Source organism: Dermacentor albipictus, chromosome 1 (genome assembly GCF_038994185.2).
Source record: "Dermacentor albipictus isolate Rhodes 1998 colony chromosome 1, USDA_Dalb.pri_finalv2, whole genome shotgun sequence".
NCBI lineage: Eukaryota > Metazoa > Arthropoda > Arachnida > Ixodida > Ixodidae > Dermacentor > Dermacentor albipictus.
Genome location: NC_091821.1, coordinates 276,167,419 through 276,189,954, shown reverse-complemented (window position 1 = coordinate 276,189,954; position 22,536 = coordinate 276,167,419). Strand labels below are relative to the sequence as shown.

Genomic DNA, 22,536 nt, shown 5'->3' with positions numbered 1-22,536 from the left:
GGCCAGGACCGTTTCCATGCGCCGCTGAAAAATCGCGAGAGCCGAGGCAACTCCAAACGGAAGACGGTTATAGCAGAACAACCCCTTGTGAGTGTTTATAACGGCCAACTTCCTCGCCTCCTCATCCAATGGGAGTTGGTTATATGCATCCTTAAGGTCCAGTGTTGTGAAAAATGATCCCCCACGTAGCGACGCGAAAATGTCTTCAATGTTTGGTAAAGGGTACTGCTCAGTTATGCACGCAGCATTGATTGTGGTTTTGAAATCGCCGCAGATGCGAAGGGAACCGTCTTTCTTCAGTACTGGTACGATTGGCGCCGCCCACTCAGAATGTGCTATGGGCGATAATATGCCCTGCTCTACTAAACGGTCCAGCTCAGTTGCCACTTTTTCACGAAGAGCATAAGGAATTGACCACGCCTTGTGGAACTTCGGTTGGGCGCCTTCTCGAATGTGGAATTTCGCAGGTGGCCCCTGAATGTTTCCAAGTCCTGGCTCAAAAAGGGCAGGAAACTCAGTCCTGAGGCTGTCGGGATCTGCTGACGTCGATTGAACCGTAGCGAGAAACCCGGATGGCAAAAGCGAGAACGCTTGGATTAAGTCCCTTCCGCAAAGGCTGGGACCCGAGCAGCCTGTAACTATCAGTGTGGCAAGTACAGTCTTCCCCGCAAAATGGGCTTCAAGGTGCAGTTCACCGACAATGGGTAGCTTGCCCAAGTAACAGTTGAGCGTGTGTTTGCATTTCGATAAGCATGGCCAACTCAGACGGTGCTTTAGATACACCTCCTGCGGAATGATAGGAAACGGTGATCCCGTGTCAATAATCATGTTCAAGGGCACGCCACCCCAGCGGATAACTCTGCGGAATGCCTGGAGCAATTATCCGCAAGCTTGCGTAGCTGAACAACATAGTCCCGGACAGATTCGTAGGCAGCCTGATCCCTTGTAAAGAACTTGTAACTTGCGACAACCTCATTAGTCTTCGCCGCATAGTGGTTATTTAGGATGGTAAGTGCGTCCTTGTAACTCAGGGCGTTTACTTTCTGGGGGGCGCACTGTCCGGCAAGAACGCCTACCGTCTTCGTTGACAGTGTCGAAACCAAGAGCGCCTTTTTCTTATTATTTGTCTTAATATCATTTGCTTCAAAAAATGCCTCCAGTCGAGTCAAGTAAATATCCCACTTATCTTGATTTTCGTCGAAACTTGGGGTACCGAGGTTCGTAGTCAGGGCCATGACCGCCGATGCTTCGTAGACTCGATTACTTTCAGTACCCAGCAGGACTCTCAGCGCTACCGAGACGCCACTGTTCGTGGCGGGGGCTCCGCGGGGTGGTTACCCTCGTTGCCACTGTTGTAGCGGGCGGCAGAGTGACGGAGACCATCCAAGAGCACGTACCGCACTGTTTTATTTCAGTGACAGCGAACTAGATATATAGGCTGCTTGCCTATGACGTAACATAAGAAGAACGAATCATGTTTGACACGTGTGGCACAGCACTTCATATCAAAAGAGATGCCATTGGTGATGCACCATTCTTCTGTTTGCTTCAAGTCCGCACTCAGTCACATGCAGTTTGATTAATCGTGTGCCATATGAGTACAAAACACAATCATCCACGTATTGTATTTACAGGACAGGCCATCACACATATCATTGGTGAAGATAAGAAAGAGAAGAGGGCTAGAACTGAGCGCTGTGGTGCACCAGATGTGACATTTACCTCAAGTGAATGCATACCATTTAATACAACTCTGTTTCCTTTGTACCAAAAAAACTCGGTTTCACCCAAAAGGCGAAGCATTGATAGCAATAGCAAAGTATTGAACAACTGCATGAAGTAAGGTTCATAGCTCTATTGGTCGTATAAATTGTAGTAAACATAGGCAAGCTCTCTCAAGTAACAAAGGACCTAATGAAGAAACGGCAAAGAATAAAAATGGCTAACTCAAGAGATAAGATAGAATTCGTGAAACTGTCAAAACTGATCAACAAGAAGAAAATAAAGGATATTTGAAATTATAATGTATGAAAGACTGAGGAAGCAGTAATAAATGGACGCAGCATGAAATTAGTGAGAAGAAAACTTGGCATAAGACAAGCCAAGATGTGTGCACTGAAAGATAAGCAGGGCAATATCATCAGCAATTTCAAAGGTATAGAGTAATAGCAACGGAAGAAATATATACTGACCTGTACAGTGCCCAGAGGAGTCGGGATACTTCCATTCAATACAGTAATGAACAGGATACGGAAACTCCTCCTATAACTAGTGATGAGGCCTTGCAAAACATTAAACAGGGAAAAGCGGCAGGAGAAGATGGAATAACAGTTGATTTAATCAAAGATGGAGGCGACATAATGCTTGAAAAACTGGCGGCTCTCTATACGAATTGTCTATCAACTTCAAGGGTGCCAGAAAACTGGAAGAATGCAAACATTATACTAATCCACAAAAAGGTAGCCATTAAAGAATTGAAAAATTATAGGCCCATTAGCTTACTCCCAGTATTATATAAAATATTCACCAAGATAATTTGCAACAGAATAAGCGCTACACTGGACTTCAGCGAACCAAGGGAACAGGCCAGCTTTGGGAAGAGATACTCTACAATGGATCACATCCACGTCCTTAGTCAGATAATCAAGAAATCCACAGAGTACGATCAGCCTCTCTATATGGCTTTCATAGATTACGAAAAGACATTTGATTCAGTAGAGATACCAGCAGTCATAGAGGCATTATGTAATCAAGGAGTACAGACTGGTTACGTAAATATTTTGGAAAATATCTACAGAGCTTCCACAGCTACCTTAATTCTACACAAGAAAAGTAGGAAGATACTTATAAAAAAAGGGGCCAGACAACGAGACAATCTCTCCAATGCTATTCACTGCGTGCTTGGAAGAAATATTCAAGCTATTAAACTGGGAAGGCTTAGGAGTAAGAATCGACAGTGAATATCTTGGCAACCTTCGGTTTGCCAATGACATTGTTCTATTCAGCAACATTGCAGACGAGTTACAACGAATGATTGAGGACCTTAACAGAGAGAGTGTAAGAGTGGGGTTTAAGATTAATATGCAGAAGACAAAGATAATGACGAATAGCCGGGCAAGAGAACAAGAGTTCAGGATTGCCAATTAGCCTCTAGAGTCTGTGAAGGAGTACATTTACCTAGGTCAATTACTCACAGGGAACCTTGATCATGAGAATGAAATTTACAGAAGAATAAAAATTGGTTGGAGCACATATGGCAGACATTGTCAGATCCTGCCTGGAAGCTTACCATTATCACTGAAAAGGAAGGTGTACAATAAGTGCATTTTACCAGTGCTGAAATATGGGGCAAGACCTTGGAGTCTAACAAAATAGATTGAGAAGAAGTTAAGGACCGCGCAAAGAGCGACAGAACGAAGGTGATAGGCGTAATGTTAAGAGACAGGAAGAGAGCGATGTGTGTCAGAGAGCAAACGGGCCCAGCCGATATTCTAATCGACATTAAGAGAAAGACATAGAGCTGGGCAGGTCACGTAATGCATAGGCTAGATAACCGGTGGACCGTTAGGTTTACAGAATGGATGCCAAGAGAAGGGAAATGCAGTCGAGGGCAGCAGATGACTAGGTGGAGTGATGAAATTAAGAAATTCGCAGGCGCAAGTTGGAATCAGTTGGCACAGCACAGAGGTAATTGGAGATCAAAGGGAGAGGCCTTCGTGATGCGGTGGACTTAAATTAAGTTGATGATGATGATGACAAGTTGTGTAGTGCAGAAAAATCCTTTTCTTAATCCATGCTGATGTGCCATGAAAAAATTCATTTGTATTCAGGTGTTTAACTAAGGCAGAGTACACAGCATGTTCAAGTATCTTACAGCATACAGATATAAGTGATATAGGTTTGTTATTGGATACAAAGCTTCTAGAACCACTTTTGGACACTGGTAATACATTAGCTGTTTTCTACTCCACTATAATTTTACCCTACCTAAATGACTTATTGTATATTATGTACACACAAGTATTTTGCTACTGCTACAGAACATCTTTTAATACTCTAGGTAAAGGACTCGTCGCTTTGAATGCATTGACAGATTATAATAACATAGTTGTGTGTTTGACTGACATCTGGGTGTTTTCCGTGGTAGGATAGTGACAGCTGTAGTGTTGAAGCATGGCTGATTTCTTTTGGAGGAATATGAATTAACAAATTTATCAAAATGTGTAGCTTTTAGCATCCTTGGTCACTATACTCCATCTCAAGTAACTTGCAGCACTACCAAAGGTACAAGTTGTACACAGGCAATATCTTTGCACAGCGTAATTCCGGGTGTAACTGTCCAATTATTGGTGGGATTAGAGAGCTCTATTTTTGCTTGGTACATGAAACATTATAGCAATACGTGACATGTTTGGCCCTTTGCGCATGCACATTGTATATTGCAAGTTACTGTGGCATTTATTGTTATTAACCATAATAGCCACTCTAACCGTGATTGCATAGCAACATGGCAGTGCCCATATAGCTCAGAATGCCCGCTTTAACCCTAATTAACACTTGTTACTGGCTCTCTGCCCGGACAGCAAGAAATAAATGATAAAATCTGTCATTGCTTATTGCCACCGCATGCTGAGGGCAAGGCGTCATGTATGTTTTGTCGCTGTTATTGAAGTCGGCTGTTTGTTTTAATGCTGCTAGGACTACAGAGGCACTGCTGAGCTCTAAAGGTGGTTTTATTTCCAGCTAACGGATGGTGCCACAACATTAGCACTGGTAATGTGTTGATGTTGCAAAACAATATAAAGGCCGTATTGTTCACTACATCATTAATTTGCTACTGTGCTCTACTATGGTACATGTTGACTGTGGCAAGCTAATGCCAAACGAACGACACATTTTAGAGACAAAATTTATAAAGGTGTTTGTCTTTAATACTTGGAAAGGAGGCTGCAAGCAACTGCTGAGAAAGCATGTAGGTGAATTTTCATGTAAACACAGCTTACGGTTTCAACACTAAAACATCTGTCGCATCAATCTACCAACCGTGAAGCATGTATCAACAGGATGGCAAGCACACACTGAGCAGACAATGTGGCGTGGATGAGCACATCTTCAGGGGCATTCAGCCTTCCTATTGGCTAAAATCTCCTGCAGCTTCTACAGTGTGGCAAGAAAATACTCAGGTAGAGTATAGCTTATCCTCATGTAATATATCGGGAACGCCAGTATTGTTTTTGCCACATCATCTCATAAATGTCCAGTACTTTTTGCTTGTTTGTAAATCAGAAGATAAGGTCTAAAAGTATTTCTTGCGACTTACTTGTGCCTCCTTCCTGTATAATAATGTAGTGTGTGAAAGTTAGATTTAGTTCTACTTGTGCACTATTTGGAAAACGACCTGTGCTGCTTCTTGATCGCACACATTATAGAGTAGTTTATTTATGGCTTGGCCCTACTCTTTCATTTTGTACATGACATATGGGGGACTTATGTTAACAAGATTAGGTATTCTTTCTTTAAACAACTATATAATAACCAAAGTTTATTGGCATCTAGACCATTAGCCTTGCATTCAAACAACAAAATATTATCCATTACCTCTTCAGAAATCAGTGCATAGTCCTCTTTTCCAAAAGAAAGCTTTCCTATATTCTTTCTTTTTCTTTCAGGGAGCACATGTACTTATATCTGCAACAACAGCATGATGGTCATTAATGCTGGGAACAGTGCCTACTTAGTTCACTACACCAGGCATGTTGCAAAACAGCAAGTTTAGAATATTTGCATGAGTTGGTTCCAAAACATATTGGAAGAAACCAAACGTATCAATCAATGTTGATTTGCAGTACAAGGTGCGGTCAGAATTTTGACATACACTATTCACCCACGTACAATCAGGTGTGTTAAGATTGTTACACAGCGGGACACATTCTTCAGAAAAAGAACACACAACCTTGAGCAACTGACGCACTACAGTATGATCATTGTTGCATTAAAAGGCACCGACAACAAATATGTTCTGAACAAAATTTTTTTCTGTTTTGAGATTTTTGCTGTCAAATGCATAACAAAAATGTGTTTAGTTTGTCATTTGTATGTCTAATGTCTATAGGGCTCTTTTATGAATAGCTTACTTTATGCACATGATTTATATTCACAAGTGAAAATAGAGTGTATTATGTGTATAGGTACTTGTTATATGAATAATGCTATCAGTCCAATTATCTTGTATCATTCTTACCTGTGTAACTCAGTAAGGCTGTCTGTCAAAAAAACATTTGCTTGGGTCTACTTAACTGTTTATTGGTGAAGATTGGCTACACTGTATTGTAAAGGAATCAAAGACTCACTTAGCCTAGCAAGCTTTGAGAAGTATTCCTGCTCACTTGCTTGGTGTTCTTTGGCTATATCTGGTGCTTTCACCATAAAACGCCATCATATCAACTTTTTCTACTCTAAACCAGCTCCAGTAGGAGAAAATTCTTTAATGCTTGGGATCACAGTGATTTACCAGTGGGGAGGTTTTGCTGTGAAATAAAAAAATGAAGTTTGGCCTTTACTTTTTTCTCAAGCTACAACATATTTTATTCAAAACGATTCTATGATTGCCTAATGAGAGCATTTATGCATTCCACGCATATTTGAATAGAGACACTGGAGTTGGCCCCAAGTTAAGAGCTTCCTCTTAATATTCCTCGTTCCTGCCTCATAATGCACTCAGTATTCAAACTTTTCAGTTTAGTTTGGCTGAACACAGGGCATTTATTTGCAGGGTAACTCCAGTATATATGTAGTTTAGATAAGAAACCCATTGACCCTCTACAATGGCCCTGCAGTTCCCTGAGCCAAGTAGTACTGATGGAAGCTGTGGATATGGTGACTGGACAGAGCTGGGAGGACTGTGTCCAGGGCAGTGCCGTGGAAAGCTGCCTGCTTGTACTCACAGCAGCTGTGCAGAAGCCAGGCAATTTGTGTCAGCCAAAGGTCAGTGTGGTGCATGTGCGCATGGCATTTCGTAAGGCCACTGCAGCAAGTCTCAAAGGAATGTGCGGAATGAGCTAAACTTTCCTGGTGCCAAGAAGATTTACGATCATTCTGTGAGCCTGCTCAAGTAAAATTCATTAGAGAGAATAGAGGCCATTTTGCAGGAATGACAAAGAGGATGGCGCAAACAGATGTGCTCTGGCCTGCGGCTACTCTGCACAAAATAATTCATTTGTCTCTTTTATGGCCCAAAGCAACACAGGGGCTACGAAAAATGCCACTGTGTCTGGGTTAATTTTGACCACCTGGGAATATTCAATGTGCACCCAAAGCACATAAGCCTATTTGTATTCAATATTCATCAGATGTCATTGACCCTTGTTCTTAACATTCCTAGTTGTGTTTGTGCTTTCCTTGCTAATCGTATGCAGATTGTTTCCCTTTAATGAATTCAAGTCACCTTTAGCGCCAGTGCAATGAGGCATTCCCCAAGGTTCTGTTTTAGGACCTCTAGCATTCTTGATTTACATTATGATCTACATAATATTTCTGCTAAAGTTTATATGTGTGTGGACAACCATGTCATCTGCCGACAAATAATTATAGCCGAACCCACTTATCACAATATTTAAGTGACAAGAAAATTCCATTGTTAGAACAATAATTATTATAACCATGTTGCATGAAAAAAGCAGAGGGGACAAATATCCAAAAATTTTAATTAGGCAGGGAGACACGATCTCTTGTGCTTATTTCTGTACATGCTGCGGCTTCTGGTGGGGCTACCGAGAAGTGTGTGCCTGAAAACACTGAGGATTGTTGCCTCGCTTGCCGCACACCTAATATCACATACTCAAAATGTTCATTGACGAGTGGCACATAACCTAGTAGTGCATTCATTGCACAGCTCGCTAAAGTGTTGGCGTAGAAGACGTTCATTGAAAAGTGGCACATGCCAAGTGCATTTGTGGCACAGCCTGCTAAAGCGTGAAGTTGCTGTCATTGAGGAACCCTTGTAATGTGGGTTCGATTCCGCCAAGCTTCGAAGAAATTTAAGGGATATTTTTTGTGATTATACAGCGGCACATTGCCAGTGGCACACAGCTAGTTACCCAAGTTAGCGTCAAAGACATTCATTGAAAAGTGGCACACACCTACTGGCACAATATCATTCACCCAAGTTAGCATCAAAGAGGCTCATTGAAGACGAGTTCATTTCATTGGCGTGAAAGAGGTTCATTGAAGAGCAGCACATATGTACACGTTGCCACATACTCAGTGATCCAAGTTGATCCGATGGTTTGTTTCGAACCCTGTTCCCTCAGCACAGTAGCCCGATGCACTGTTCATTCGACCACTAACTATCGAGTGACCCAAGTAGGTGGGAAAATGAAGCACTGGGTATTTGCCACTCAGTCTGTGCTGGTCGTCAGTGAACCTCTTTGATGTGAACTTGGGTCACTAGGTATGTTCAAGTAGGTGTGTGCCACTCTTTAATGAACATCTTTGATGCCAGCTTGTGTAACTAAGCATTTTCCAGTGGGAAGATGCCCCTCTACAACGATGAAAAAGATACCTCAAATTTCTCCGATGCTGAGTAGAATTGAGCCCACGTAACAAGGGTTCCTTAAGGACAGCAACCCCACACACAGCAGGCTGCACCACAAATGCACTGGGTATGTGCTGCTTTTCAATGAATGTATTTCACACCAACGCTTTAGTGAGCTGCGCCATGAATGCACTGGGTATCTGCCGCTCTTCAATAAACCTCTCTCCAAGTTGGGTCACTGAGTATGTGCCACTGAGTGAGCGGCAAGCAAGGGAAAAATTCTCAGTGTTTGCAGGCACTGGCACACCACACTTCTCATCTCGGAGGCTATGCATGGACTTTGCGGCAGTGCCACTATATGGTGCAGTGTGTCTAGAAAGAAGTGCGAGAGAGCAGCCTGGTTACAGCATGCAGCGTTTCTTAGCGTTCGCTAGCACCGTTAGCCATGCATTTCAGAGGCCACACATAGGCTTTGCGGCGGTGGCACTAAATGGCACTGTGTGTTCTTAGGGAAGCATGAAAGAGGAATCCCGCTGCAGTACACACCTCTTACATAACTCGTTTCAATGGTGGCAATATGTTGTGGCTCTATATTGATTCAGTGCTAAATGCACTATCGTTGACAGTCATTGTGAGATGGGTTCTGCCAAATTTTTCTTTCAAGGATTTTGAATTTTTTTTCCTTTTGGTGCACATACCGAGTAGCCAGACTTAACTGTTATAACCAATAATGCAGCATGAGAGCTTTGTCCTAAGCAGTTTATTTTCCATAGAAAGCATACAAAAGTTGGCAGTGCATCGACTGCTCATTGTTATATACAATGCAGTAGAACCTCGTTCATACGTTATAGAAAAAAATCGCAAAAGAAAGCTTACCAGCCGGGAAATTATATGACCCGAAGTAACTAAAAAATTGACAGACTCAACTAGTGTTGATATTTACATAATGCGAAGCGTCGCGCGGATCGTTGCGGCATGAGACGCCGACGCGCATCGAGCTGGTGGTGCTGTAGTGGCTCGAGATACGTTTTGTTGTTTTCCTATTGTGTGGTGTTTCAAGAGGGCGACGGTAAATCGAAATGAAATCGAGCTGCAGGGCGTCGCCGTATGCCGCCGAAGCCTATGGCACTACGCACCACACACTGTACACTAAATAGGTGGAGATGCTTATCGCAATAGGTTTGGTGCCGATAGCTGTGAATCCAGCCTGCGATGACCCAGGCGGAGATTTGCGGGTACCGGAATAAGAAACTGCACACTGTCGTTTTGTGTGCACCGTCGTTTTCACGTGAGATGGCCAGTTATATACTGCTCTCGAATGCGTGCTTCTTGCACCTTTTTCTTGTTCACAAGGGATCTAGCGGCCGCAAAATGTATATGATCGCAGTCTGCAGTAGGGAACTGCATCGTGTTTCAATTATTGCCTAATAAAAGTGTGCGCTGTGCTTCCAAATAACATAGACAACGAGCTTATTGCAGAAATAAAACGTGAGAACGCCATGCTCAGTAGCCTAGTACAACAGCAAACCCAAGAGGTACGCGAACTGAGAAAGGTCGCGCATCCCGCGCAACTCCCTAGACCCACTCCCGTCAGCATTCGTGCTCCGAGCAACAATGGCGATGAACAGGTCAAAGCAACCTCACTTGTAAAAAAGCGAGCCATGCAAAGCCAAGACAACAGCCGCGACGAACAGGCAAGATCGAATATTAAAGCCTTGCTTACCGAACTACAAAGTGCAATCGGCAATCTGTCTTTTGCCATATCTGGCCTCACAACCAGGGTGGTCAAGCTCAAGCAGATGTCGCAATCACCACAGCCAAATGCAGGAACTCATAATATAAATCCCGTAATCCCAGACGTTCCCATGGTGGAACCGCCCCCCCCGCACACCGCTCCAGTTTCTTAACAGCTCCTTATTTAAGACTCCAGGATGGCCAGACACCATAAAGAGCTATTGGTCTGGCAGTGGAACTGCAGAGGTCTAGCCAGGAAAAAACCGGTCCTACAACAATGCTTAAGAAACATGCAACCCAAACCTGATGTGATACTGCTACAAGAAGCCATGGGCGCGTCAGCCAACATCCCGGGCTACCGCGCCCTCGTCCCTAAATTCCATGACGATAGAGGCATTGCCACACTAATCAGAAAGGTCCTAGTACCCATAGAACATGAGATTGAAGGCCCGCAGGCCGAGCATATAATGATAAAGATTATTCCTAACAGAACGCAAAATTATAGCATCTTTATACTGAACATATTAAGTAACCCATCCAAAAAATGGAAGCGTTTTCTCTCCCTGCTCAAAAATGCTGCCAAGCTCGCCAGCCTGAACCTGCTAATAGTGGGTGGGGACTTCAGCACTCCATGCCATACCTGGGGACACGGCCATGCCACAACCGAAGGCAAACAGTTATCGCAGGACTCGCAAGACTTGGAATACACGCTCATCACGGATTCCAGTGCCTCAAAACGAATGGGCAATTCAGTTGCAAGAGATACCACACTGGACCTAACAATGATCAAAAACATCGAGAGAGCTACCTGGGGGGGTATTCTATGAGAGTCCACCTAGTGGACTGTCCATTTCGGTCATTCCTGATTGGCTAGGGCCACTCGTCTCCTCCTCGCTCGTACAGCTGCATCCAATGAGCAGCGGCCAAAATGAACAGTCCACTAGGTGGACTCTTACAGAATACCCTCCCTGGAGAAACACACTAGAAAACCTAGGTAGCGACCACAGGATCGAGATCACGCTCTCCCGAGCGGGAACCCCCCCCCCGTTCAAAAGCTTGAAATGGACAGACTGGGACAAGCTCCGCAAGCACCGGGATTTCAGGCTAGACGACGAGCCGATCGGTGATATTGACACATGGATCGCGGACCTGACCAGGGATGTCGGGGAGGCCACGCAAGCCATCACTCCCGAAATCCTGACGAGAAGATGGGCAGTCACCTCACCCACCTCTTGGAAGCCAAGGAATCGATACAAACCCGATGGCAAGGCCAGTGGCTCAATCGAAAGCTGAGAAAAAAGATAGCCGAACTAAGCAAACAAATCGAAGAGCACTGCAAAACCTTGCGCAAGCAACAGTGGGACAAAGTCTGCAACGCCACGGATGGCCAACTCCACAATGGAAGTACGTGGCAACTGCTGAGGCACCTGCTGGGCGAAACCCAAAGCAAATCCAAGCAAAGAGCCGACATACAGAGACTTCTGCACAAAGAGAAAGGGGCGGCAAGCGAGAAGCAAATCGTCATGAAACTCTGCGACAAGTACCTCCCGCAACGACCGACGATCGAGCATGGCTGGTACACTGGCAGTCCTAGTCCCAAGTTAGATGAAGTCTTAAGTGAGGCGGAAATCATAACGTCACTCCAAGGACTCAATGGCAAATCAGCCCCAGGACCGGACAGGGCTAACAATAAAACGCTCAAAAACCTGGACGACAAAGCTGTCACCAAACTCACGGGCTATATGAACAAGTGCTGGAGAGAAGGCCGCATCCCGGAGCAGTGGAAGAGGTCCAAGGCTATCTTCATACCCAAGCCCGGAAAGCTGTTGAGCTTGGAGAACCTACGCCCAATCTCTCTCACGTTGTGCGTGGGTAAGGTCTTGGAACACGCCTTCCTGAACCGTATCAACAGCCATATAGAAGAGACGGAAGCCTACCCCCACACCATGATAGGCTTCCGATCCCGCCTGTCCACGAAGGACATCAGGTTGCAACTTAAGAACCAGATCCTTGACGTCAAGACAAGAAACACCAGAGCCATCCTAGGACTAGACCTGGAGAAAGCATTCGACAATGTCACTCACAAGCCCATCCTGAAACAAGTGTCGAATCTGAACCTGGGGGAAAGGGCCTAGAACCATGTGAGGGACTTTTTGAACGATCGCAAAGCCACCCTGACGATTGGCGACCTCGAGTCCGAAGAACAAACCCAGGGAAGTGCAGGTACCCCCCGGGTCTCAGTTATATCTCCGCTCCTTTTAAACTTAGTTATGCTGGGTCTCCCCAGCAAACTACGGGAAATCGAAGGAATCCACCACACTATATACGCAGATGATATAATGATTTGGGTGGACCACGGCAGTTACGGCCAAATTGAGAACGCACTACAAACGGCCATTCACAAAATAGAAGAGTACGTCCAAGGAACGGGCCTCAAATGCTCCTCGAGCAAGTCCGATACTCCTTGCGGGGTTTCGCGCTAACGTGCCCGGACCCTGCTAGCTAAGGTCTAAAGAGACACGTAGCTTGTCCCTACTCCGCAGCGCATGCAAAGGGGCGCCGCAGCGGATTCGCTGACTCACCGGCAAGGCGTAGAGACAATTCCAGCTGTGGTACCAACGAATGGGGCTTTGTTCCTTGTTGTGTACAAAATGCACGTACAATACAGAAATACGGCACTGGGGTGGCAGTCGCAGACTATGGATGAAAGCTCCCGGGAAGTCTGCTCCGCCACACTGGCTCTTTCGAGCAGGATTGCCACACAGAAGGGGGCCGCCTTGCTCATAGGGGCGCGGGACCAAGTGGGTCGGCACGTCCGACAGCCAAGAGCACCGAAAGTCAATCTGTTTGGCGAAAGCGCCCGCGTACCTCCGATGCTGGAGGAGAGAGAAGCCGAAGAGAGGGTGGGAGGGGCCCGCTCCTCAGTCAGGCACTGTTCCTATGCGCGGCGCGTAGCGTAACGTGAGCTGCACGCGCAAGCAGCAGGATCACGCAGCATCACGCCGGTGCCAGCGGCCGCGGGGAATGTACGCTATCCAAAATAAGGCTTGGAACTGCGTGTCCCCAGCGATCGCACGGACGAATGGCCCAAGTCGCACATGAGCAGGAGACAGGTGTCCAAAGGGCTCCCCACATCCTTTACCGGCCCACGCGCAGAGGCATGCCACCAAAAAGCTACACGGGACCCCGGGAGTACGAGGAAATTGGCCTGTATACCCAAGACGGAAACGCAATCTCCTAAGTAAACAAGGTCAAAATCCTCGGAATGATCATTGAGGTTAACAGAGCTAACGGTGAAACTGTGAGGAAGATCAAAGGCAAAGTCACCAGCGCCACGAGACTAATAAAGAGAATAACCAGTAGACATGCGGGCATGAAGGAAGAAAACATCATTCGACTCATCCACTCCTTCGTTGTCAGCCACATCGCCTACGTAGCCACCTACCACAACTGGTACATCGTGGAAAAGAACATGATCAACATGTTCATAAGGAAAACGTGCAAGATAGCCTGTGGCCTCCCGGAATCGACGAGCACCGAGTTCCTGGCTCAGCAGGGCATATACAACACCCTGGAAGAAATAGCCGAAGCACAACGCATCTCAAAGCTCGAACGCCTGTTGACCACCATGACGGGAAGGTACATTATGAACACGCTCGACATAACGTACCACAACCAGCTCGGCCAGATAATGCAAATCCCCAACAAAATCAGAGACACCATTACGGTGGCAAACATCCCAAGAAACGTGCACCCTGATTACAGCCAAGGTAGAAGAAAGGCAAGAGCCGAGGCTCTGCTTCGTTGATTCGGCAGGGAGAAAAACGCGTGCTTTGTTGACACAGCCGAATATCTGAACGGCCAAAAATACACTGCCATAATCATAGACACAAACTCCAAAATCAGAACCACATGCAGCGTATATATACTGAACACTTGGAAATAGCGGAGGAAGCAGCGATCACGCTGGCCCTCACAGAACAGGAATGCGAATTCGTACTAAGCGCCTCGCAAACGGCAGTAAAGAATTACGCCAAAGGTAGAATTCCCAAGGAAGCCCTGTCCATTCTGGCCAAAGTAGGCAGATCCAAAACCGCGAGCTCGACGATCACATGGTTCCCCGCACACGTCACCACGGAAGGCGACGCGCTCCTGAACCTAAACGAGACGGTGCTCCGGATGGGGCCAGACATGACCCGCCGCGCCAAACAGGGCAACGCCTCTTGCACGATAGCGAACACTCCTCGCGCAGAACGGGACAGGCTCACCAGATACAATGACATAACCAGTGCATATCTAAATGCCAGAAGGATATACCCACTGCCAAGTCCCAAATTGAACAGAAGGCAGGCTGTCGCCTGGAGACAACCCCAGACGAACACCTTCTCTAATCCATTCCATCTGAAACATATCTTCCCAGATAAGCATCAAGACGACACGTGCAGATTGTGCCAGGAAGGACCAGCAACACTCAAACACATGCTGTGGGAGTGCGATGTAGTTATAGGAAGGATGGCAGCTGCTCCGGAGACCCTGTCTTCGAGGTGGGCCACCACTCTGCACGGCTCATACCTCGGAATCTAGACGTGGGCATTCCAGCAAGCCTCTGAGACGGCGTTGAGGCAGGGCCTTGACATTCCCCCGTGGGAGACCTCAGCCCGGATCGCATTAAACCTTGCCGGACGTACAAAAAAGTTGTATCCATCCATCCATAACCTTCCGACAGCACCACGCGCTCTGAAACAGATAGGCGAAGATGCTCATTGCAATAGGATTGGCGGTGATAGCTGTGAATGCAGCCTGCGACGATCTGGGCGGAGATTTGCTGGTACCGGAGTAAGAAACTGCATGCTGTCGTTTTATGCGCACCGTCGTTTTCACGTGAGACAGCCAGTTATATACTGATCTTGAATGCGCGTGCCTTGCGCCTTCTTCTTCACATGGAATCTAGCGGCCGCAAAATGTATACGATCGCAGTCTGCAGTAGGGAACTGCGTCGTGTTTCAGTTATCGCCTATTAAAAGTGTGCGCTATGTCTCCGACGGCACCATACGCTCTGAGACAGATAGGCAAAGATGCTTATCGCAATAGGAATTGCGCTGATAGCTGTGAATGTAGCCTGCGACGACCCAGGCGGAGATTTGCTGGTACCGGAGTAAGAAACTGCACGCTGTCGTTTTGTGCGCACTGTCGTTCTCGCGTGAGATGGCTAGATATGCTGTTCTCGATCGCGCGCACCTTGCTCCTTTTTCTTGTTCACATGGGATTTAGCGGCCGCAAAATGTATATGATCGCAGTCTGCAGCAGGGAACGGCGTCGCGTTTCAGTTATTGCCTATTAAAAGGGTGCGCTACATTTCCGACGGCACTACGTGCTCTGAAACAGATGGGCAAAGATGCTTATCGCAATAGGACCTGCAGTGATAGCTATGAATGCGGCCTGCGATGACCTGGGCAGAGATTTACTGGTACCGAAATAAGAAACTGCACGCTGTCATTTTGTGCGCACCATCATTCTCACGTGAGACAGCTCGATATGCTGTTCTCGATCGCGCGCACCTTGCTCCTTTTTCTTGTTAACATGGGATTTAGCGGCCGCAAAATGTATACGATCGCAGTCTGCAGTAAGGAACTGCGTCGTGTTTCAGTTATTGCCTATTAAAAGTGTGCGCTATGTCTCCGACGGCACCATACGCTCTGAAACAGATAGGCAAAGATGCTTATCGCAATAGGATTTGCAGTGATATCTGTGAATGCAGCCTGCGACGACCCGGGCGGAGATTTGCTGGTACCGGAGTAAGAAACTGCACGCTGTCGTTTTGTGCGCATCGTCATTCTCGCATGAGATGGCTAGATATGCTGTTCTCGATCGCACGCACCTTGCTCCTTTTTCTTGTTCACATGGGATTTAGCAGCCGCAAAATGTATATGATCGCAGTCTGCAGCAGGGAACGGCGTCGCGTTTCAGTTATTGCCTATTAAAAGGGTGCGCTACATTTCCGACGGCACTACGTGCTCTGAAACAGATGGGCAAAGATTCTTATCGCAATAGGATCTGCAGTGATAGCTATGAATGGGGCCTGCGATGACCTGGGCAGAGATTTACTGGTACCGAAATAAGAAACTGCGCGCTGTCGTTTTGTGCGCACTGTCGTTCTCACGTGAGACGGCTAAATATGCTGTTCTCAAACGCGCGCACCTTGCGCCTTTTTCTTGTTCACATGGGATTTAGTGGCCACAAAATGTATATGATCGCAGTCTGCAGCAGGGAACTGCATCGCGTTTCAGTTATCGCCCATTAAAAGTGTGCGCTATGCTTCCGACGGCACTACGTACTCTGAAGCAGATAGGCAAAGATGCTTATCGCAATAGGATTTGCGGTGATAGCTGTGAATGCAGCCTTCGATGACCCGGGCGGAGATTTGCTGGTACCGGAATAAGAAACTGCGCGCTGTCGTTTTGTGCGCACCGTCGTTCTCACATGAGACGGCTAGAAATGCTGTTCTCAATCGCGCGCACCTTGCGCCTTTTTCTTGTTCACATGGGATTTAGTGGCCACAAAATGTATATGACCGCAGTCTGCAGCAGGGAACGGCGTCACGTTTCAGTTATTGCCCATTAAAAGGGTGCGCCACATTTCCGACGGCACTACGCGCTCTGAAACAGATGGGCAAAGATGCTTATCGCAATAGGATTTGTGGTGATAGCTGTGAATGCTGCGTGCAACGACCCTGGAGAAGATTTGCTGGTACGTACTGAAATGAGAAACTGAATGTGCGCCAACGTTTTGATGTGAGACAAGCAGGCAAGTATTAGGTGAAGCTTTTGCAGCGAGCAGATACTGTTCTCGATCGCGCACCTCGCGCATTTTCTTGCTTATGTGGCAATGCGCAATGGCACTTTGAGGGTAGTGCCAGAAGTGCATGTACATGGAACAATCCTAGTTATCTTCGAGAGGATTGCAGATAATAAAGGTTCAGTTGTTGTTTGGGATGCGTAATGGTCACTGGCCATGCTCTGCCGAGAACCGCGTGCTAACGCGGAATCGAGGAATCGTGCCGCAGCATCGGGCTGGTGCACCAATGCCACTATGACTTCAACATCCACGACAGACGTCTCCCCAACAGTCTCTTCAGTCGACCATAAGTCACCACGCTCTTGGACTGCGGACCTTGCCCTTTGGTTCATACAAGTCGAATTGCAGTTCCAGCACGACGCATCACAGGAGACCTTACAAAATACCACTACGTAGTAAGCAGTCTCCCGCCGGCCATAGCCAGAAAAATAAGGGATCTTTTGCTTGCACCACCTGCCAAAAATGCATTTGTGAAGCTGAAAGAACCCAGACCGCAGTGGCTGCAGCAATTGCTTCACAACACGGACCTCGGCGACCGTACTCCTAGTCAGCTCTTGCGGCACATGCAACAGTTGTTCGGTGAAACAATAAACACTCTAGACAAGTATTGCTGTGAGAACTTTTTCTGCAAAAGCTACCTTCAAGTGTCCGCATGATCGTCGCTGCATCATAGCAGAAAGATCTACCTGCTGTTGCCGAGCTTGCCGACCGGCTGGTAGCGATCACCCCGCCCACATCACTGGCTGCTGTGCAAGTACAACAGTCTCGAGACAAACTTCAAGAAATTTCAGGACTCACCGAGATGCTACCAGCTTTGCGCACAAGCAGGAGGGCACAAACATTGAGTGAGCCAAACACGCTGCTATCACAACCTCAGCATCAGAATATAAGCTGGTATCATCGGCAGTTCGGAAATGCTGCACGTAACTGTGTTCCACCCTGCGCGCACTCGGGAAACGGCCACTGCAAGCACTGAGGGTAACCAGTGCTCTTACGTTGCCTTCAAGTCGTCCCTCGGTATTCTTTTTTACCGACCGCAGCAACGGAGTTCGTTTATTAGTCGACAGAGGCACCAAAGTAAGTGTGATATCGTCGTCACAAACTGAAAGAAAGAACCCTAAGGCATCACCACTGCAAGCCGTCAGTAATACGATGGTATCAACATATGGACCTCGTTCGCTCACGCTGAACTTCGGTTTCAGCAGAACGTTTAACTGGGTGCTCAAAGTCTGCGCCATATTAGGCGCAGACTTTGTGCAATACTTCGATCTGTTGGTCGATGTCTGCAAGAAGCGGCTTCAGTGTCCTGCTTGTCATGCAGCGGTACAAGGCAAGTCATGTTGGCACCCTCCTCTCAGCCCGACCTTGCTCAGTCCAGCCGGAGAATCGTACTTCACTGCCACAATACAAGAGGTCCCTGTGCTGACACGACAGCCACAGGCATTTGCCGAAGTGACGCACAGGGTTCTGCATCACATCGAAACCACAGGCCTACCCGCGTGGCCACGGCGCCTTTCACCCGAGAAGCTGTGGCTAGTACAGCAGGTGTTTGCCCACATGATGGAACTCGGGATAGTGTACGTCCTTCGTCGAGCCCATATGCGTCATCTCTTCATATGGTCCCCAAATCAACAGACGGCGATTGGTGCCCTTGTGGGGACTATGGAGCACTGAACTGAGTGAGCGTACCGGACCCCCAGTACTGCTCGCTCACGACATGACTTCCTGCCTGCACGGTGCTAACATACTCTTAAAAATAGATCTGGTACAAGCATATCACCAGATACCCCTAGTACCAAAGGATGTTCCCAAGACCGCAATAACAATGCCATTTGGAATGTATTTCTTCGGATGCCTTTTGGCTTATAGAACGCAGGCCAAACTTTTCAACAACTCATGGATGGCGTTGTCTGAGGCCTCGACTTTTGCAAGGTATACCTGGATGACCTGCTGATTGCTAGCTGCACTCCCGAAGAGCACGAGAGGCATCTACGTTGCGTGCTGCAGCGACTGACAGAGCACAGGATTGTTATCAATATGGAAAAGTGCGTGCTTGGGGTACCATTGCTATCATTTTTGGTTCACAGCATTTCAAGCGCGGGAGTACAGCGGCAGCAGGGCAAGGTTGAAGCAGTACGACGGTTTCCACAGCCGAAAAGCCTTCCATCAGCTTCGAGAGTTCCTGGGACTCGTAAACTTCTACCATAGGTTTGTCCCGAAATGCGCCAATATCCTTCACCCTCTCCACAGTGTACTCGCAACATCAGGAACTAATGCAAGTGCCATGCAGTGGAATAACCGAGCCATACAAGCATTCCAGCAGATTAAGCAAATGCCGCTCTGCTCGCATACCCACAGCTGAGTGTTCCTCAATGCGTAATGGTAGACGCCTCCGATGCAGCTATTGGAGCTGAATTGCAGCAGAAGTTGAGCGGAATGTGGCGACCAATTTCCTTCTTCTCCAGAAAATTCAACCCGTCTGAAAAATGGTACAGCACCTTTGGTAGGGAACTCCTGGCTATATACGCTGCTATATGACATTTCCACTACTATGTAGAAGGGCGAGAATTCTTCGTACTCATGGGCCACAAGCCGCTGACCTACACGTTATGTGCTATAAGCTCAGATACTGGTGCACACGTGGCACAGGAGCTCCGCCAGATGTCGTACATCGCAGAATTCATCACGGATATAAGCCATGTCAGCGGGGCAGACAATGCTATTACAGACGCCCTTTCGCGCAGCCCATTGAATGCCGTCAGTCTGCTGAGCAGTGTTGACTTCACAACACTAACGACAGCTCAACATAGTGACAGTGAGTTGAATCACCTACTGAAATCTACAACCCTCGCCTTAAAGCTGCAATGATTGATTGAACCCACAGCATCTGTATGCTGTGACATGTCCACAGGCAGGGCCAGACCGTTGGTGCCCACGAATCTTCGCCGCAACATTTATGACTTGCGACACAGCCTATCGCATCCAGGGATTCGAGCCACTCAACAGCTGCGCACAGTGAAATTCGTGTGGCCAGGAATAAACCGGGATGTCCGACGCTGGACACGAGAGTGCCTCGCTTGCCAGCGCTCCAAAGTGCAGCGACATACTGTGACCCCCTTGCCATCCTTCCCTGTTCCAGACACTCGATTTGCCCATGTGCATGTCGACATTGTGGGACCATTGCCCGCTTGTCTGGGGCAAAGCTATTTGGCAACTTGCATTGATCGCTTCACGCGGTGGCCGGAGTCCTTCCTCATTCCAGACATGACTGCTGATACTGTTGCCCATGCTTTTATCTACCACTGGGTAGCTCGGTTCGGAGTACCATCAACAGTGACTAAGGATCACGGAACTCAATTCGAATCTGTCCTATTCACGAACATCACACGGCTCCTGGGAACCTCCAGCATCAGAACAACTGCCTACCATCCCACCAGCAACGGTATGGTGGAAAGGTTCCACCGGCAGCTGAAGACTAGCCTGGCGGCAACTGCGAGTCACAGTTGGGTGGAGGCACTGCCTTTTGTTCTCTTGGGAATTAGGATGGCTCTGAAAGCAGATATGGGGAGCTGCTCAGTGTAACTGGTATATGGAACAACACTTCGCCTTCCAGGGGAGTTTTTCGCTGACATTAAAGATGCGAACATCTAGGCAAACATCGACTATGCCCTACGACTGTGGGACGTCATGCATCATGAGCAAGCTACGTGCTGTCCCTCTGTGTCCGCCAGCAGCACGGTTTGTTCACGTGCACTGTGATCTCTCCTCTTGCTCTCACGTATTTGTGAGGCACAAAGCCGTATAGCATCCACTCGGACCCCCGTATGATGGGCTGTTCAAGGTGGTGAAATGTGGAGACAAGCACATTACGATCAACAGAGGTGGCCGTCACAACGTGGTTTCGCCCCACCGTGTAAAACCAACACACATGGACTTCAACAGCAAAGTACATGCAGCACCTCGAGCTCCATTACCACAAGGACCCCCAGCAAACCAGATAAGAAAGGCCTAACAGGCCGTCAAAAGGTTCACGCGGAATGGACGGTGTACAGGACCTCCGTTGCGCATGAACTTATGAACCACAGCATGTCGTACGAGTGCGCCCATTGTTCGTGCACTAACTGGAGGGGAGTACTGTTATGACACATAAAGGTGCTTTGGGGGTAGTGCCAAAAGCGCATGTGCATGGAACAATCCTAGTTATCTTCGAGAGGATCGCAGCTAATAAAAGTTCAGTTGTTGTTCGAGACGTGTGATGTTCACTCGCTTCGCTCTGCCAAGACGTGTGTTCTAACACCTACATGGAGTCTAGCAGCCGGAAAACGTATCATATAATCGCAGTTTGGCGATGTACTGAATGTTGGTGCCGAAAAATTGTGTTTTCGGGGAATGTATGAACAGGTAAAAAATGAATGCAACTCTATTGGGTCATTTTTTTGTGTTCTCGATTCTGAACGTTGGCGCCTGGAAAACGTACGTAACGGAAACATATCAATGAATACTGTTAAAGCTGGCATCGTTAGAAGTGGGTTCGACTGTAATGCTAATGGCACTGCTTGTTTCCAAGGCGATCGACTTAACATTCTTTCCTAGTGTTGAACAGCGTGTATGGAATTGAATGTGTGAAAGTGCAGTGCCATGCATGTGTCTTGCCAACCTACAGCATGCTCAAATTACTTCATTGGTAACTCTATACTTGATGTTGTGCCTTCATGCAAACATCTTGGAGTGTATAGTACTAGTAGTAACTTGAGTTGGAATAATCTGTAAATGCAACTGTTGCAAAAGCAAAGCGCAGTTTAGGATATAGTATATGTATGGGGCGCTGCTCGGCGGAATTGGTATACGGAACAACACTTCGCCTTCCAGGGGAGTTTTTCGCTAACAGTAAAGACGCAAACATCCAGGCAAACACCGACTACGCCCTGTGACTGTGGGACATCATGAGCAAGCTACATGCTGTCTCGCGCTGCCTATGCTGCCATGTACAACGCCTCTTGGGTCCACTCAAGCTGCTTATGGCAGCTTTTAGCCCAGGAGGACATTTCTAGTGTATACTGAAGAATGAATAAAGTTGAAGTTGAAGAAACTTTAAGCTTGCTGCAGTAGCACTGCAGAAGCTTATGTATATCTCCAACATTCAACCAATTTTGGAGTATATCTCATTGGTGTGGAACCCAAGTAACATCACACTGAATGCTGTCCTAGAAGCCATACAATATCACTTCGTCTACTTTATTTTAAATAACTGTTGTCGCACACCTAGTGTGTCATAAATGAAAAAATTTCTAAATCTTCTGTCACTCACTAACTGTCACAAGATAGCCTGAGTCAATCTGTTTCATAAAGTGTAGTACCACAATCAGCATCTTCATTCAACATTAGCATCCAGTCAGGGAAATTCTTTGGCACGG

The 22,536-nt window shown here is 47.1% G+C and overlaps 1 protein-coding gene across 4 annotated transcripts in view; it reads left to right on the top strand.

Moving 5' to 3' along the window:
* The window catches only part of LOC135908778 (AP-5 complex subunit beta-1-like), a 209,954-nt gene that overhangs the window by 150,145 nt on the left and 37,273 nt on the right, over positions 1–22,536 (top strand). For all 4 annotated transcript variants that reach the window (XM_065440620.1, XM_065440622.1, XM_065440621.1 and 1 more), the window contains exon 12: positions 6,837–6,984. In XM_065440620.1, coding sequence (XP_065296692.1) covers positions 6,837–6,984 — 148 coding nt within the window. The remainder of the gene's footprint in view (positions 1–6,836; positions 6,985–22,536) is intronic.